This window comes from Dipodomys merriami, unplaced genomic scaffold (assembly GCF_024711535.1).
Source record: "Dipodomys merriami isolate MVZ:Mamm:240054 unplaced genomic scaffold, mDipMer1.0.p SCAF_17, whole genome shotgun sequence".
Classification (NCBI taxonomy): Eukaryota; Metazoa; Chordata; class Mammalia; order Rodentia; family Heteromyidae; genus Dipodomys; species Dipodomys merriami.
Window position 1 is genome coordinate 13,743,144 of NW_027203048.1, and position 16,338 is coordinate 13,759,481.

Genomic DNA, 16,338 nt, shown 5'->3' on the forward strand with positions numbered 1-16,338 from the left:
CACCTGAGAATATCCCTTAAAACTTAGCCAGGCTTACTGTTTCTTGCAAATAAATTAAAAGAAAATATTTTTAAAGTTTCTCAGTTTTAGTTTCTAATTTGATAGCTATTGATAGATATAACTCACATAGACTGAAAACAAGTACTAGAATCAAATGCCATTTTATATGCTAAGCAACTCTAGATTGTTAGGTTTTTAAAAAGAGGTGGCCGAGTAAGAACAGCACCACGCACGTGGTATTCAGGTAAGTGGTAGGTTTATTCAGTAGACCTGCTGGGACCAGGCAAGGTTGGCACTCTATGCAGCTGGCAAAAGAGAGCGTCCAGCTGTTGGTTAGGCCTTATATATAGGGGAGGAGAGGGGAAAGGTGTATCCAGGTAAAGGGAAGTGGGACCAGGTAAGAGGTGGGACCAGGTGGGAGAAAGGTGTAGCCACATCAGATTAAGATGTGACCTCAGCGGATGCAGATGTGACCTCTTCCAGGTGTCCCAGTTGCCTAGGTTACACAGGTACTGAGTGAGGTCTGTTAGCCGTCGAGGAATGGACCTTACATAGATCATCATAGTAAATGTATCATAACTTCTTCTGAAAAACTAGAATAAGAAATGACCACCCCTCAAAAAAAAGGGGGATTGTTATAAGCAGAATGACTCTTGTAAAAAGATTTTCAATTATTAAATTTGCTAAGTGTAAAAAGGCAAAGCAAGGAAGTGGAGCTGTGTGGCTCAAAGTGGTAGAGCACTAGCCTTAAGCAAAAAAGCTAAGGAACAGTGCCCCCGGCCCTGAGTTCAAGCCCCAGGACAAAAAAAAAAAAAGCAACGCATAATACAATCAAATGAGAAAGGAAGAAGAGACACACACATAGAGATGACATAGGAATAATTTTTCAAAGAACAGCTTTAATTTTTAAGACTTATGGTGGCTCACGCCTATAATCCCAGCTACTTAAGATCTGGGGCTGGAAAGCTGGCTCAGTGCTAAGAGTGCTTGCCTCGCATGCATGAGGCCCTGGTTCGATTCCTCAGCACCACATAAGCCGAAAAAAAGCCAGAAGTGGCGCTGTGGCTCAAGTGGTAGGGCACTCGCCTTGAGCTGAAGAGCTGAGGGACAGAGCCCAGGCCATGAGTTCAAGCCCCACAGCCAACCAAAACAAAAAAGAAAGAAGGGAAACAGAGGAAGACAGGGGAAGGGAGGGGAGAAGTGAGGAGGACGAGGCAGGGGAAGAATTGGGAAACACCAGAAAGACACATGGAAGATAACTTTCCCAAGAAAGCTTTCAGGCTTCATTCCTATTATCTCCAGGAAACAAATAACAAAAAATACCTAACTCCTGAATCCAAAAAAAGTACATAATTATCATGAAAGTTAGAAGCCTAATATATGTATGATGGGAAAACACAGAAGCATTTCCATTATAATCATGATCACTGTTAGTTATAGCTTTCTAGGTATATACTTAACCAACACTATTAAATAAAAAAGCAATAATAATATAAAATTTGGAAAGGAGGTAAAATTGTCAATGAACACAAAATGATAGGAATATATTTCTGGAAAAATTCAAATGAATCAACTAGAAAGTATTACAATAATGAAAATTAATATAAGTATCCTAAATAGTTTTCACATACATATAACAATTTAGGAGCTGTAATGGAAAAAAATACAATGTTAAAAAAAAATAATACAGAAGCAAGGCTCCAGTAGCTCATACCTATAATCCTAAATACTTAGGAAGCTGATATCTGAAGATCACAGTTCAAAGCCAGCTTGGGCAGAAAAGTCCATGAGACTCATCTCCAATTAACCACCAAAATCTGGGAACTAGAGCTGTGGTTCAAGTGAAGAATGAAGAAAAAAAGAATTTTTCTTCTATTTAGACAAAAAAAAAAGTAACTAGTGTTGTCAAGAATGTGGAGAAATTACAAACCTCATGCATGCAAAGTGGCGAAACTGCTGCAGCCTGCCAGCCTGGAAGTCCCCAGAGGCTAAACATCAGGACTACCCCAAGGCCCAGTAACTCTAATCCTAGGTATTTACATAAAAGAACTAGAAACAGAGACTCAAATATGAGTACACTCGTGTTGTTGTTGTTGTTGTTTGGTTGTTTGGTTGGTTGTGGGGCTTGAACTCTGAGCCTGGGCGCTGTCCCTGAGCTCTTTAGTTTAAGGCTAGTGCTCTACCATTTGAATCACAGCAACATTTCCAGTTTTCTTGTAGTTAATTGGAGATAAGAGTCTTACAGATAGAGACTGGCTGGCTTTGAATCACGATTCTCAGAGCTCAGCTTCCTGAGTAGCTAGGATTACAAGTGTGAGCCACCAGCACCAGGCTACACTCATGTTCTTAGTAGCACTATTCACAATAACTAGAAGACATAGAGAATCCAAAGTGTCTATCCACAGATGAATAAGGAAATATGATATATACACACGCTGGATTATTTTCCACCCTTAAGAGGGAATGAAATTCTGATCCATGCTACAACATGAATCAACCTTGAAAACATTATACTAAATGACATATACCAGACACAAAGGGTGCCACAGTGATGGCTGCTATGGCTAGGGATACTGAAATGGATGCTGACTTTCAGTTGAAGAAGGTGAAAAGGTTTTGAGATGGATAGTGGTAATAGTTGCAAACACTATGAGTATACTCAGCGCCAAAGAAGTACACTGAAGTAGTGCTAGAATGGTAACATTTAAGTTATATATATACTTCATCACAAATCTTTTTAACTATCATTGCCAGACAGTTTATACGATCTATGGTGAATCTTGGGCCACATTGTTCACAGTGTGACCTCTTATAAGATGTCAGTAGTTAGAATCTGAGCAGCTAAGGTCAGTCATGAGGATGAACCAGGCCTACTTAACTAAACCCCAGGAATACTCTACACCAATAGCTCGGTGACTTTGCCCGGTTGGCAATGCTTCGTGCTACTCACATACCATTTACAGAGAATTAAGCACAGTCAGCACTACTTCACCAGGAAAAGACACATGCACCTGGTTTCTCCTGTACTCTACCACATGCAGTTCTCCTTTTTGCTATTTTAATTTGTATCCTTTCTCTCTTTTCCTCTCTATATATAGATATAATAACAGCTGTAATATATATATATATATACACATATAATAAAAATAACAGCAGCACTTCTAAGCTCTGTGAGTTCTTCTAATAGCTCATCAAACCTTAGAGTGGTCTTAGTGACCCCTGATATAGCTGACAGAAATAAAAAAAAGAAAATCAACAAGAATGCAGATGTAAATACAGTAATCCAACTTAATTAACATAAATAGGGTGTTTAACCACCCAAAGAAAACTCACGATTTTAAAATGAACATGAAATACTTACCAAGACAGACCACATAATTAACTGTATAACAAATCTATTCCAAGTTTCAGGACCTAACCAAGAAAAACAGATACAACATTTTTTTTTTTTTTTGGTTGGTCATGGGGCCTGAACTCTGGCCCTGGGCACTGTCTCTCAGCTCCTCAGCTCAAGCTAGTACTCTACCACTTGAGCCACAATGCCACTTCTGGCTTTTTCTGCTTATGTGGTGCTGAGGAATCGAACCCAGGGCCTCATGCATGCAAGGCAAGCATTCTATCACTGAGCCACCATCCCAGCCCCTCTAAATTTATTTGACCATAAATTCTTTATATAAAAAGACATAAATAGCCAGGTGCTGGTGGTTCACGCCTGTAATCCTAGCTACTCAGGAGGTTGAGATATGAGGATCACGGTTCAAAGCCAGCCTAGGTAAGAAACTCCATGAGACTCTTATCTCCAATAAACCACTAGAAAACCAGAAGTGGTGCTGTGGCTCAAGTGGTAGAGTGCTAGCCTTGAGCTGAAGAGCTGAGGGACAATGCCTAGGCCCAGAGTTCAAGCCCCACGACCGACAAAAAACAAAAACAAAAAGTGTGTGTGTGTGTGTGTGTGTGTGTGTGTGTGTGTGTGTGTGTGTGTGTGTGTGTGTGTGTGTGTGTGTGTGTGTGTGTGTAATTATTTCCAAGAACACTTTGGAAAAAGCACCTTCACACTTTTTTTTTTTGGTGTCAGTCCTGAGGCTTGAACTCAGGGCCTGGGCTCTGTCCCAGATTTTTTTTGCTCAAGGCTGGTGCTCTACCACTTGAGCCACACGGCCACTTTCAGGTTTTTCTGAGTGGTTTAGTGGAGAGAAGAGTCTCCCAGACTTTCCTGCCCAGGCTTACTTCAAACTCTCATCCCCAGATCTTACTGAGAAGCTAGGATTACAGGAGTGAACTGCCAGGACGCAACTACTTTCACACATTTTTTTATTGTTGGTCATAGGCCTTGAACTCAGAGCCTGGGCACTGTCCTTGAGCTTTTGTGCTCAAGGCTAGTGCTCTACCACTCAAAGTGTTGAGCCACAGCTCCACTTTCAGTTTTCTGGTGGTTTTTTGGAGATAAGATTCTCACGGACTTTCCTACCCAGGCTGGCTTTTAACTGCAATCCCCAGATCTCAGCCTCCTGAGTAGTTAGGATTACAGGCATGAGCCACCGGCACCCAGCTCTATGCAAAAGTCTTAAAGAAAGAATAATCTTAATACATTTGAGGAACAGTAAGAATGTTACAATCGCATAAATGAAAGGAGAAATAATAAAAAAAATCAGAAAGTTTACCAGAGAATATACAATGTAAAACCTTTTATTTTGGTAAGAAGTTTAAATAAGATGCCATGAAGAAAAATAACAAAAGTATCTGACTTACATCTTAGTTTCTCTGAAAAGAATAGGATGGAAGCTGTGTGCCAGTGGGCTCACACTTGTAAAACTAGCTACTCAGGAGGGGCTGGGGATGTAGCTCAGTGGTAGAGGTGCACCTGTGAGAAGAGAGACAGGGTGGAGATGGGAAAGGGAGAAGAGAAGGCAGGAAAGGGGAAAGGGAGGGAAGAAAAAGGAGAGGAGGGGGGAAAGGAGAGAAGGATGGGCTAAGCTTACATTTATTTGGCAAAGAAAACTGCCTAGGCAAATCTGCGTGATCAGTGTTTAAAAAACTTAAATCATTTTTTTTAACTTGGCATCTAGAATATGTCATTCTCCTCCTCACGAGACACTTAATTTGTCTCCTTACAGTATTTTCTAATTTCCCCAACCTATTCATGCTGGAAATGTTCTAAACTCCAGCTGAGTCACTGAACCTCTTTTTCTAGTGATTTCATTCTCATAGTGATTTCCAGACCCTTAGCTTTATCATCAATGTAATAACTTTCCCCTATATTCCACATTCATATTAGACATCTCAAACCAAAATTGAGTCCCTAATTTTCCCCCTTCAAATTTGTGCCTCTTACTTAAAAGTCTTCCCTTTTTCAGATAACAGTAACCCCATTTGTGCAAGTGTTTAGGGATAAACTTCAATAAGAGATATTCACGACACTTCTTTCTCTCAAACACCACTTCAAGTATGTCAACAAATCTCAGTTCTATCTTCAAAACACATCCACAGTGCTGGATTAATGGCTCTGAGGTAGAATGACTGCCTAGCATGTACAAGGACAGCATACAAAATATATCCATTCCTTGATGCTATTACTCAGTACAGGCCACTACCATCTCTCATTTAGATTACAGCTTTCCTAACCTCCCTGATTCTACCCCATGCCTTTCTACCTTAACCTCTGCCCAAGTGATTCTATAAAATAGATTCTATTACCAATGACTATCTCACTCAAGTAAAATTCCTTTCATTGGTCCTCAGGAAGTAAATCATAAAACTATTATCATGCTCCTAGCCATTTTTCTCCTGATTCAGACCGTATTTTCCTGTCCAAATTCACTTTATCCCCACTACAATGCTCTATCCCATCTCCTTGATATTCATCAAATACTTCGTGCCTGCTCTAGCCTCAAAACCTTTGAATTTGCCATATCCTTTACCTAAAATTATCTATCCCCAGAAAATATACTGCTCTTTTACCTCCTCCAAGTCTTTCTTTATTCACACATTACCTCAACATCCCTCACAAATTACCTCAGCTCCCAGCCTTTCACATTCCCTACAAGGCAACTCTACTTTGTAACTCTTCATATGGTTTCCCTATTTCCTCTATCTAGAATACTTAAACTGGGGGAGGGAGGTAGAGGAGGTTGGTGTTTGCATGCTCATAGAGTCCTAGGGCTTGAACTCAGGGCTTGGACACTGTCCTTAAGCTTTTTCAATCAAGGCTAGCTTTTCATTTCTGATTTTTTCCTGGCTAGAGATAAGAGAATCACAGACTTTCCTGGTGGGAATGGCTTCAAACCATCATCCTCAGATCTCAGCCTCCTGAATAGGGTTTTACAGGCATAAGAACTGGCCCAGTCTTACACTGTACTTATTATTTGTCTCCTCCAATCAGAATGTAACACTAAAAATTTTTGTCTGTTTTATCCCAAAGTCCCTAAAGCAGTAACTTTCACAAAGCAAAACTCAATTTGTTCATCACTAAATCACTGAATGTTAAATAAAGTCTATTCTAAGTACCAAATTTTGTTAGACCCAATTCAAAAATCTAGGACTAGCCAAGCAACAGTGGCTCACACCTGTAATCTTAGCTACTTGGGAAGCCAAGATAGGAGAATTACGATTTGAAGCCAGCAGTGGCCAGCAGAGGCAGAAAGTCCGTGAGACTTTTTAACCACCAAAAAGCTGCAAGTGGAGCTGTTGTTCAAGTGGTGGGGCACTAGACCTGAGCAAGAAAGCTAGTTCTCGCCTGTAATCTTAGCTACTCAAGAGGCTACAATCTGACGACTATCCTAGTTCAAAATCAACCAAGCAGGAAAGTTCATCAGACTCTTATCTCCAATTAACCACCAGAAAACTAGAAATGGAGCTATGGCTCAAGTGGTAGAGTGCTAGCCTTGAGCAAAAATGTCCAGAGACAACACCCAAGCCCTAAATTCAAGCCTCAACAAACAAAAGAAAAAAAATGCTCTGGGAGAGCACTGAGGCCCTGAGTTTAAGCTTGAGGACCAGTATCAAAAACAAGAATTAGGGGGGAGTATGGGAAGGGATAGGAGGGGGAAACAAAGGAAGAGGCTACAATGCTTGATAAGAAATGTACTCATGGGCTGGGAAGGTGGCTCAGTGGTAGAGCCCTTGCCTTGCATGCCTGAGGCCCTGGGTTCGATTCCTCAGCACCACATAAGCAAAAAGAAAAAAGCCGGAAGTGGCACTGTGGCTCAAGTGGTAGGGCGCTAGCCTTGAGCTAAAGAGCTGAGGGACAGCGCCCAGGCCCAGAGTTCAGGCCCCACGACCGGACCCAAAAAAAAGAAATGTACTCATTATTTGCCCATGTAATTGTAACCCCTTTGTACAGTATTTTCACAATAAAAAAATTAAATTTAATTTAAAAAAACAAGAATTAATATGATATGAACAACAATGAACATTCATTGTATATTTAGTTTTCTTGTTTGTTTTCGCTTTTGCTTTGCTAGTCCTGGGGCTCAAACTCAGGGCCTGGGCACTGTCCCTGAGCTTCTTTTACTCAAAGCTAGCACTCTACCACTTGAACCACAGTGCCACTTCCAGCTTTTTCTGTTTATATAATACTGAGGAATCATGTATGCTAGGCAAACACTTTACCACTAAGCCACATTCCCAGCCCTCATCATATATTTTAGTTACAAGGCTAAGTAGAATGCTTCTTTGGCAAGTGCAAGACACTGAATAATAACTGGTAAACCGCAGAAATACCAAAAAGAAGTGTGTTGGTTATGTGTTTGTTACCTTATTATTCAACACATTTAGTTCGTAATTGTAAAAATGTTTGCTGATCCCAAGAGTCAGAAGTCTAGGTTCAAATCCTACTTCCATCAATTACCAGCAGTATGTCTCTGGAAATAAGGCCTCCTCCAAGTCTACGTTTCTCATCTATAAAATGGCAAAACAGAGATGGGCCGAAGAACTGTCTGCCGTACCTAATGCCTCATCAGTGGATCATTGTAAAAATCAAGGGCTGGGAAGGTGGCTCAGTGGTAGAGCGCTTGCCTTGTATGCATGAGGCCCTGGGTTCAATTTCTCAGCACCACATAAGCAGAAGAAAAAAAAGCCAGAAGTGGTGCTGTGGCTCAAGTTGTAAAGTGCTAGCCTTAAGGTGAAGAGCTGAGGGACAGTGCCCAGGCCCAGAGTTCAGGCCCATGACCGGACCCCCCCCCCAAAAAAAGCAAAAATATTCCACTGGTCATAGAGCTAGTAAAGCAAGAAGGGTAAGATAAGTGTGGTAGATAATAAATGAATGTCCCTAGTAGAGGAATTACCTTTTACACCACATCAATTAAAACCAGTAATATTCTTTAAAAGAACATTAGAAGGAAGAAGGAAAGGGAAGAAAGAACAGGAGAAGGAGGAGGAGGAGGAGGAGGAGGAAAGAGGGAGGAGAAGGAAGAAGGAAGAGGAGGAGAGAGGAGGAGAAGAGGAAGAAAAATGTTCAAGTGGGCACTAGTGGCTTAGGACTGTATCTCTAGCAACTCAGGAGAATGAGATATGAGGTTGCAGTTCAAACTCTGGCCCAAGCAGACAAATCCAAAAGCCAAATATGGAGGTATGGCTTAAATGGTAGAGCAGCAATCTTTTTTTTTTTTTTTTCCCTCAGTTGTAGGGCTTGAACTCTGGGCCTGGGCGCTGTCCCCGAGCTCTTCAGCTCTAGACAAGTGCTCTAGCACTTGAGCCACAGTGCCACTTCTGGTTTTCTGGTGGTTTATTGAAGATAATAAGAGCTTCATGAACTTTCTTTTCTTTTTTTTTTTTTTTTTGGTCGGTTGTGGGGCTTGAACCCTGGGCCTGGGTGCTGACCCTCAGCTCTTCAGCTCAAAGCTAACACTCTACCACTTGAGCCACAGTGCCACTTCCAAGAGTCTCCTGAACGTTCTTGCCTAGGCTGGCTTTGAACCCTGATCCTCACATCTCAGCCTCCTGAGTAGCTAGGATTATATGCAGCTTGATTTTTTTTTTTTTTTTTTTGGCCAGTCCTAGGGCTTGAACTCAGGGTCAGCACCTGAGTTCTTTTTTTTTTTTTTTGCTCTGAGCTTCTTTTTGCTCAAGGCTAGCACTCTACCACTTGAGCCACAGCGTCACTTCCAGTTTTCTGTTGTTAATTGGAGATAAGAGTCTCATAGATGATCTGCCCAGGATGGTTTTGAACTGCAATCCTTAGATCTCAGCCTCCTGAGTAGCTAGGATTACAGGCATGAGCCACTGGCAATCCTCTAAAGCAGCAGTCTTGAGTAGAAAAACTGACAGTGCAAGGCTCTGAGTTCAAGCCCCAGTACCAGCACACAAAAAGAAAAGTTCAAAAAAATGCTTTAAACTACAAATAATATGCAAATAAGTTAAATATTCATACTGTAGTTTGGGGAAAATATGAAACAAATAAAATTGTGTGCTTAGGACAACATCTGACTACAGTGCTTTCTTTAACACTTAGCTCTCATTGTAGAGACAAATTGGTCCCTCCACTTACCTGTTATACCTTAAACAACTTACCTAACCTCTCTGAGTCATTGTTTTCACCTTTATAAATGGAAATAATACCAAATAATACCAGTCTTGCAGAGTGTCATGTATCTATGGGTACATGAAACAACAACAACAAAAAAAAAACACTAATCAACTGACAAGTAGAACTTCTATAAAACTAAGAACTTGATATACTAAAACACCAAGGTTCCAGAAAGGATATGCACAGTGTAGTATACCTGCCAAACATTTACTGTATTAACAAATGACTGTATCTAAAATTAAGAACCACAAATCATTATGAAAAGTAAACAACTCAATAGAAAAAAGGGACAAAACTTAACAGACAAGTCACAAAAGCAAAAGTCCAGAAGCCACATTCTCCTAAAAAGAAATACATTCATTTCCTGACTTATGAAATGGTAACCTCTCTGTATAACACCTTCATAATAACGATAAAAGTGTATTTTTGTAAAAGCCAAAGACCAAAAAGGTGCTCCATTTTATTAGTTACTAGAGAATGCAATTTAAAATGTAATGCAATGTACACATCCTTCCATAATAACTAAAAATAAAAAAGACTGATTGACAACACCAAGTGTTAACAAGGATCTTAGTAACTAGACCTCTGATGTATTTCTGGTAGGAGTGTAAATCTGTAAAGCTAGCATGCACAACTTCAGCAGAATCTACTAAAACTTGTCTAAACCATGACCTAACAATCTATTCTACAAAAACAAAAATCACAAATATGTTCACCAAAAAAACAACAATAGTATAAGCCAGTCACTGCTGGCTCCTAGCTCTGAGGATCTCAGTTCAAAGCCAGCCTGGGCTGGCACTGTGGCTCAAATGGTAGAGTGCTCACCTTGAGCTGAAGCGCTCAGAGACAGTGTGCAGGCTCAGAGTTCAAGCCCCAAGACTGGGGGGTGGAGAGGGACATCTCAAGGACAGTGACAAAGCCCTGAGTTCAAGCCCCAAGATCAGCACTTAGCAATAAAACTACTTTTAAAATACCCTATTGTCGGGCTGGGAAGGTGGTTCAGTGGTAATGTTTGCCTTGCATGCATGAGGTCCTGGGTTTGATTCCTCAGCACCACATAAGCAGAAAAAGTCAGAAGTGGTGCTGTGGCTCAAATGGCAGAATGCAAGCCTTGGAGCTGAAGAGCTCAGGGACAGTGCCCAGGCCTACTTCAAGCCTCAGGATACACACACACACACACACACACACACACACACACACACACACACACACACACACACACACACACACACACACACACACACACACACACACACACACACACACACACACACACACACACACACACACACACAGTGCCCAGGCCTACTTCAAGCCTCAGGATCAACACACACACACACACACACACACACACACACACACACTAGTAGAACAAAGAACTGTCAATAGACAAGATGATGACAAAGAGGTTCTCAAACCTCGTCCAAAAGACAAGATGGACCAGTGAAGAAATGATCAAAAGAATGATAGTCATGGAGCTGAGAAGGTGGCTCAGTGGTAGAGTGATTGCCTCCCATGCATGAGGACCTAGGTTCCATTCCTTAGCACCACACAAGCAGAAAAGGCCAGAAGTGGTGCTGTGGCTCAAGTGGTAGAGCGCTAGCCTTGAGCTGAAGAGCTGAGAGACAGCACCCAGGCCCAGAGTTCAGGCTCACGACCAAAAAAAAAAAGAATAATTGTCATTAGCTTATTCAGACAGCAGTGGTTAAAAGGAATTCTAATTCTCCAGCTAGAAGGTAATGGCCTGAATATGATGAAATGAAAAGATGTACCATATCTGGAAAGAACAGACTTTAGTTCTGGTCACACTCTGAGAACCACTAACCTATACTAGATATCAGCCAATTATTTTTTTTTCAAATAATCTATCAGTTCCACATGTGATCTTTGTTGCATTTCCAGTTGCTATTTTTTAAACAACGTGTTAACGTTTTTTAAAGTATGCTTAGTAAATGAACTTTTTTTTTTTTAATCACAGTCTGGGGGCTGGGAAGGTGGCTCAGTGGTAGAGTGCTTGCCTTGCATGCATGAGGCCCTGGGTTTGATTCCTCAGCACCACATAAGCAAAAAGAAAAAGCTGGAAGTGGCACTGTGGCTCAAGTGGTAGAGCATTAGCCTTGAAATGAAGAGCTGAGGGACAGTGCCCAGGCCCAGAGTTCAGGCCCACGACTGTTTAAAAAAAAAAAAAGGCACAGACTGGATTTGGGGATGTGGGCCACAGTGTGCTGATCCCTGCAGCACCAATAAAGAAGCAAGGATTAACCTTACTGTAAGATTAATTTTCTTAAAATACTACTTGCATATTAGTCCCCAACTCTGAAATCTCTACTGTTGCTCACTGCCAACTAAGTCCAACCCTACGATGACTAATATCCACAAACATCTCCAGCTCCCAACTATACTTCCTGACCTATCAACTGTACCCCTGAAAACCTCCCATTTTTATTGAGTTTAAATGCTTATATTTACCTACATTTGTATCTGTGTTGTTTCCTAACTCAATGCTTTTTCTTTCTGTTCCAAATGCCTTCCTTTTTTTTGGGGGGGGGGGGTCTGGTCATGGGGCCTGAACTCTGGGCCTAGGCGCTATCCCTCAGCTCTCCAGCTCAAGGCTAGCTCTCTACCACTTGAGCCACAGCACCACTTTTGGCTTTTTTTCTTTCTTTTTTTTTTTTTTTTTTTTTTTGCTCATGTGGTGCTGAGGAATTGAACCCAGAGCCTCATGCATGAAAGGCAAGCGCTTTACCACTGAGCCACCTTCCCAACTCGTCCAAATGCCTTCCTTCTAAGCACAATTCAAACCCTAACTCTAAGTGACACCACTCTCAGAACTCCTAACAGCACTAACTCAATCTTTAATTGCTGCCTTGAGTTACAGCTTACTTCAAATAAACTATAAATTCCTTGAGGGAAGATGATAATTTACACTACCCTATATCAATGGATCTAGCATAAGAGAGAAAATAAAATGAAGATATATGTGTATCTAACAGTTAGAGAACTATAACAACATGGTTTCACTCATTTCTATGAGTAAGTGAACACCTCAATTTATAGGTTCAACCTGAACACTACAGAAACCACAGAAGGAGCAGGAACAAACATATCTTTCCTAAATCCTCATGTTTTAAGACTAATCCAATAGAAAAAAAAATAATACAATATAAATAAAATTTTTCCGGGGCTGGGGAGGTGGCTCAGTGGTAGAGCGCTTGCCTTGCATGCATGAGGCCCTGGATTCGATTCCTCAGCACCACATAAGCAAAAAGAAAAAAAGCCGGAAGTGGCGCTGTGGCTCAAGTGGTAGAGTGCTAGCCTTGAGCTGAAGAGCTGAGGAACAGCGCCCAGGCCCAGAGTTCAGGCCCCATGACCAGACCCCCCCCAAAAAAAATTCAGGATAGATGTTACTAGGCCAATTCTAAATGCTGTTGTGTGTAGTCTACTTCTTTTACCTTGTTTTCTCTTGGTTAATTATGAGCCTGGGCACTGTCCCTAAGCTCTTCAGCTCAAGCACTACTTGAGCCACAGTGCCACTTCTGGTTCTTCTGGTGGTTAGTTGGAAATAAAGTGTCTCAAGGACTTTCCTACCCAGACTAGCTTTGAACTCTGATCTAGGTTAACAGACGTTAGGCACAGGTGCCTGGCTTCTTTTACTTTTAAAATACAAATTAAGAGCCAGGTGCCAGTGGCTCACATTGTAATCCTAGCTATTCAGGAGGCTGAGATCTGAGGATTGTAGTTCAAAAGCCAGCCAGGAGAAAATCCATGAGACTCATCTCTCCAATTAACCAGGAAAAAGCTGGAAGTGGAGTTGTAAGTCAAGTAGTAGAAAGCAACCCATGAGCATCAAAATCTTAAGGACAGCACCCAGGCCTGGAGTTCAAGCCCTACAACTAACACTAGCGCGCGCACACACACACACACAATTACAGATTAAGTTTCAAAACCTACATTACTTTAGACTCACCTTTAATTCCTCAATTACTCCTCAAACTAAAAAAAGTATGTACACACCTCTCACACACATAATATACACATATACACTCACCTCAAAGAGAGTTCTCTATGACAACTCACATTTCCAAAATGGTATCACTGAGTTCACCCAGAATTCAGGGAAGAAGAGAATATCATTCTCTACAGAACAGTCTCTACATAGCTGGGTGCCGGTGGCTCACACCTGTAATCCTAGCTACTCTGGAGGCTGAGATCTGAGAATTGTGGTTCAAAGCCAGCCCAGGCGGGAAAAGTCCGTGAGACTCTTATCTCCAATAAACCACTAGAAAGCTGAAAGTGGCACAGTGGTTCAAGTGGCAGGGCACTCGCCTTGAACTGAAGAGATCAGGGACAGCACTGGCCCTAAGTTCAAGCCTCACAAACGACCAAAAAAAAAAGTCTTTGATCTTAATCAAAGTGTGGGCTATATCACCAAACATAGAATGTTCAAGAGCCCATAAGATTTCCTCCAGAATACTTGGTCCACATTCCAATGCAAACTACAACAAAAGTTTAAAATACTTGCATAAGGTATTGAAAACTACATGAAAAGGTAACCATGAATGCAAAAAATACCTTTTAGCTCTTCAAAACACACTTATTTGAGTATTTGGGACTGTGGCTCAGAGGCAGAGTGCTCGCCTAGCATGTACGAAGCCCTGGGTTTGATTCCTCAGTCCCACTTACACAGAAAAAGCCAGAAGTGCTGCTGTGGCTCAAGTGACAGAGTGCCAGCCTTGAGCAAAAGCAGCTCAGGGACAGTGCCCAGGCCCTGAGTTCAAGCCCCAGGGCTGGCCAAAAAAAAAAAATTATTTATAAAAGCTTATCTACCATGAGGGCTATTCTTCTTCATTAATAAGTAATGTTAATAATTCACAATTAAAGGACAAATTCAGGAGCCAACGACTCTCATTTCTCAATTCCTCTTCTACCACTTGCTTAGTCTTGGGCACAGCACTAAATTTCACCATCCATTTCCACACGTATTGGTCAAAATGGCTTAACTGACAGTTTCAGGAGAGAAATGATTAAATGTCTATAAAGTATTTCAAATCCACGAAGGAAAACCACTGTAACCATAGAATGGCCTATTTACTTAATGCAACGCTACAGCTACTTGTGAGCAGTAGCTGCAAATCCAATCCTCCTAATTCTTCTGTGTCTTAACACAGCAAATCCTCAGTGAGTCAGTAAGGTACAAGCACTTCTTGAGCTCGTTTCACACCCTCAGAGCAAAGAATTCCCTTCCAAATCTTTGTCTTCACAAAACACCTTGGCACTCACTACCCAACCCAATGATCTGCAAGGAGAAACGTGGTCCAGCTCGTATGAGGAAGTCACCCCTGGTTATTGGTTACGCCGGTAACAAATGACTGGAGACTGCTAGAGAACCACAGAGGAACTTTTCTTTGTTGAACACACCAGAAATGTGGGGCCGGAAGGGAATCCCAGAAGCTTTATTAAAGGGCAGGTCCGTCCTCCTCCTCCCCCTCTTACATAAAGAGGGTTTTCTGGACAGCTGGAGACACCCGGCAGGATTCGGTGAAAACCTCAACTAACTCGCTGGGTAGGTGCAGCACCCGCTTGGAGATGAAGAGGCTGCTCGGGAAAAGTGCTGATGCCACCTCCAGCTGCCCCAGGGTGACAGCAACAATGCCAACACCCACAAAAGAGCCGGGAGGCCACCCAAAGCCTCCCCCCACGCCCGCGGGGGCCACCAGCGGACAAACCCCTGACAGGTTCCCTCCCTGCCCCCCGTCCCCGGCGGAGCCCGGAGCCCAGCCGGGCAACGTGAGAAAGTGCTCCCGCTCCCGGCCGCCCCGGGCGCGGGGCACTGTAGGGCTGAGGGACCGGCCGCCCGCCTTCCCCGGGCGCCGGAGGAAGCGACTCCGCCACTTCCTCTCGGGCTCCGCGCGAGGCGGCCCCGGGCGGGCCGGAGGGCACAGAGGGCGCAGCGGGACGCGGGGCTCGGGCGCCGGGCACCCCGTCCTTCCCCGCGAGGCGGCGCGTGCTCGCGGGGCGGCGGGAGCCAGGCCCCGGCCGCGGCCGCCCGGGTGGGGGAGGCGGCGGGCGCCAGGCCGCGGGGCCAGCTCCCGCTCCGGCTCCCGCCCCACGCGGTCCCCGCCCGCCGCCGAGGGCCGGGCGGCCGGGCTCCGGCGGGCCGAGGGCGGAGGGCGGCCCGGGCCCTACCTGAGGCTGTGTACCAGCTCCCGGCGTGGCTGGCTTCCCGGCAGACCACTCGGTTGGACATCTTGGTGCCTGTGCCGCCTATGGTGCACGGGGATGAATGAGGAGGAGGCGGCGGCGGCGGCGGCGGGAGCGGCCCGGTGAGGGGACGAGACACCGCGGGCCCAGCCCAGGAGGAGGCGGCGGCGGGGAGGGGATCGGCCCGGCCCAGGAGGAGGAGGAGGAGGAGGAGGAAGAGGAGGAGGAGGAGGAGGAGGCGGCGGCCCCGGAGGAGGAGACGGCAGCCTGGGCGGTGGCGGCGGCGGCCACAATCACCGCCGACTCCAGCGAGCGCCGGAAGACGGGGCCCTCGGCGGCTTTACCGAAGCCCGGCCCCGGAGTCGCCGCCGCTCTCCAGCCGGGGCTGGTCCCACCGAGCCGCCCCCACGGACCCCTCCCCGCCCGGCCTCCCGAGCCGCCGCCGCCGCCACCGCCGCCGCCGCCGCCGGTGACCCCACCCCCGTGACTCCGCGCCCGCCCCCTCCCCGCCCCCCGCGGGGCTCCCGCACCCTCCCCGCCCCCACCCGGAGGCCGGGTCCGCCCGCCCACCGGCCCCGCCCCGCCCCGCCCCGCCGCTCCGCCCGCCGCGAGGT

The 16,338-nt window shown here is 44.4% G+C and overlaps 1 protein-coding gene across 2 annotated transcripts in view; it reads right to left on the reverse strand.

Annotated features, from left to right (window-relative positions):
• Memo1 (mediator of cell motility 1) overlaps window positions 1–16,046 on the reverse strand; it is a 102,695-nt gene extending 86,649 nt beyond the window's left edge. The window contains exon 1 of one of the 2 annotated variants that reach the window (XM_070025319.1): window positions 15,710–16,046. In XM_070025319.1, coding sequence (XP_069881420.1) covers window positions 15,710–15,770 — 61 coding nt within the window. In that variant the 5' untranslated portion in view covers window positions 15,771–16,046. The remainder of the gene's footprint in view (window positions 1–15,709) is intronic. The other variant, XM_070025318.1, reaches the window with a different exon arrangement.
• Window positions 16,047–16,338: the final 292 nt, after the last annotated feature.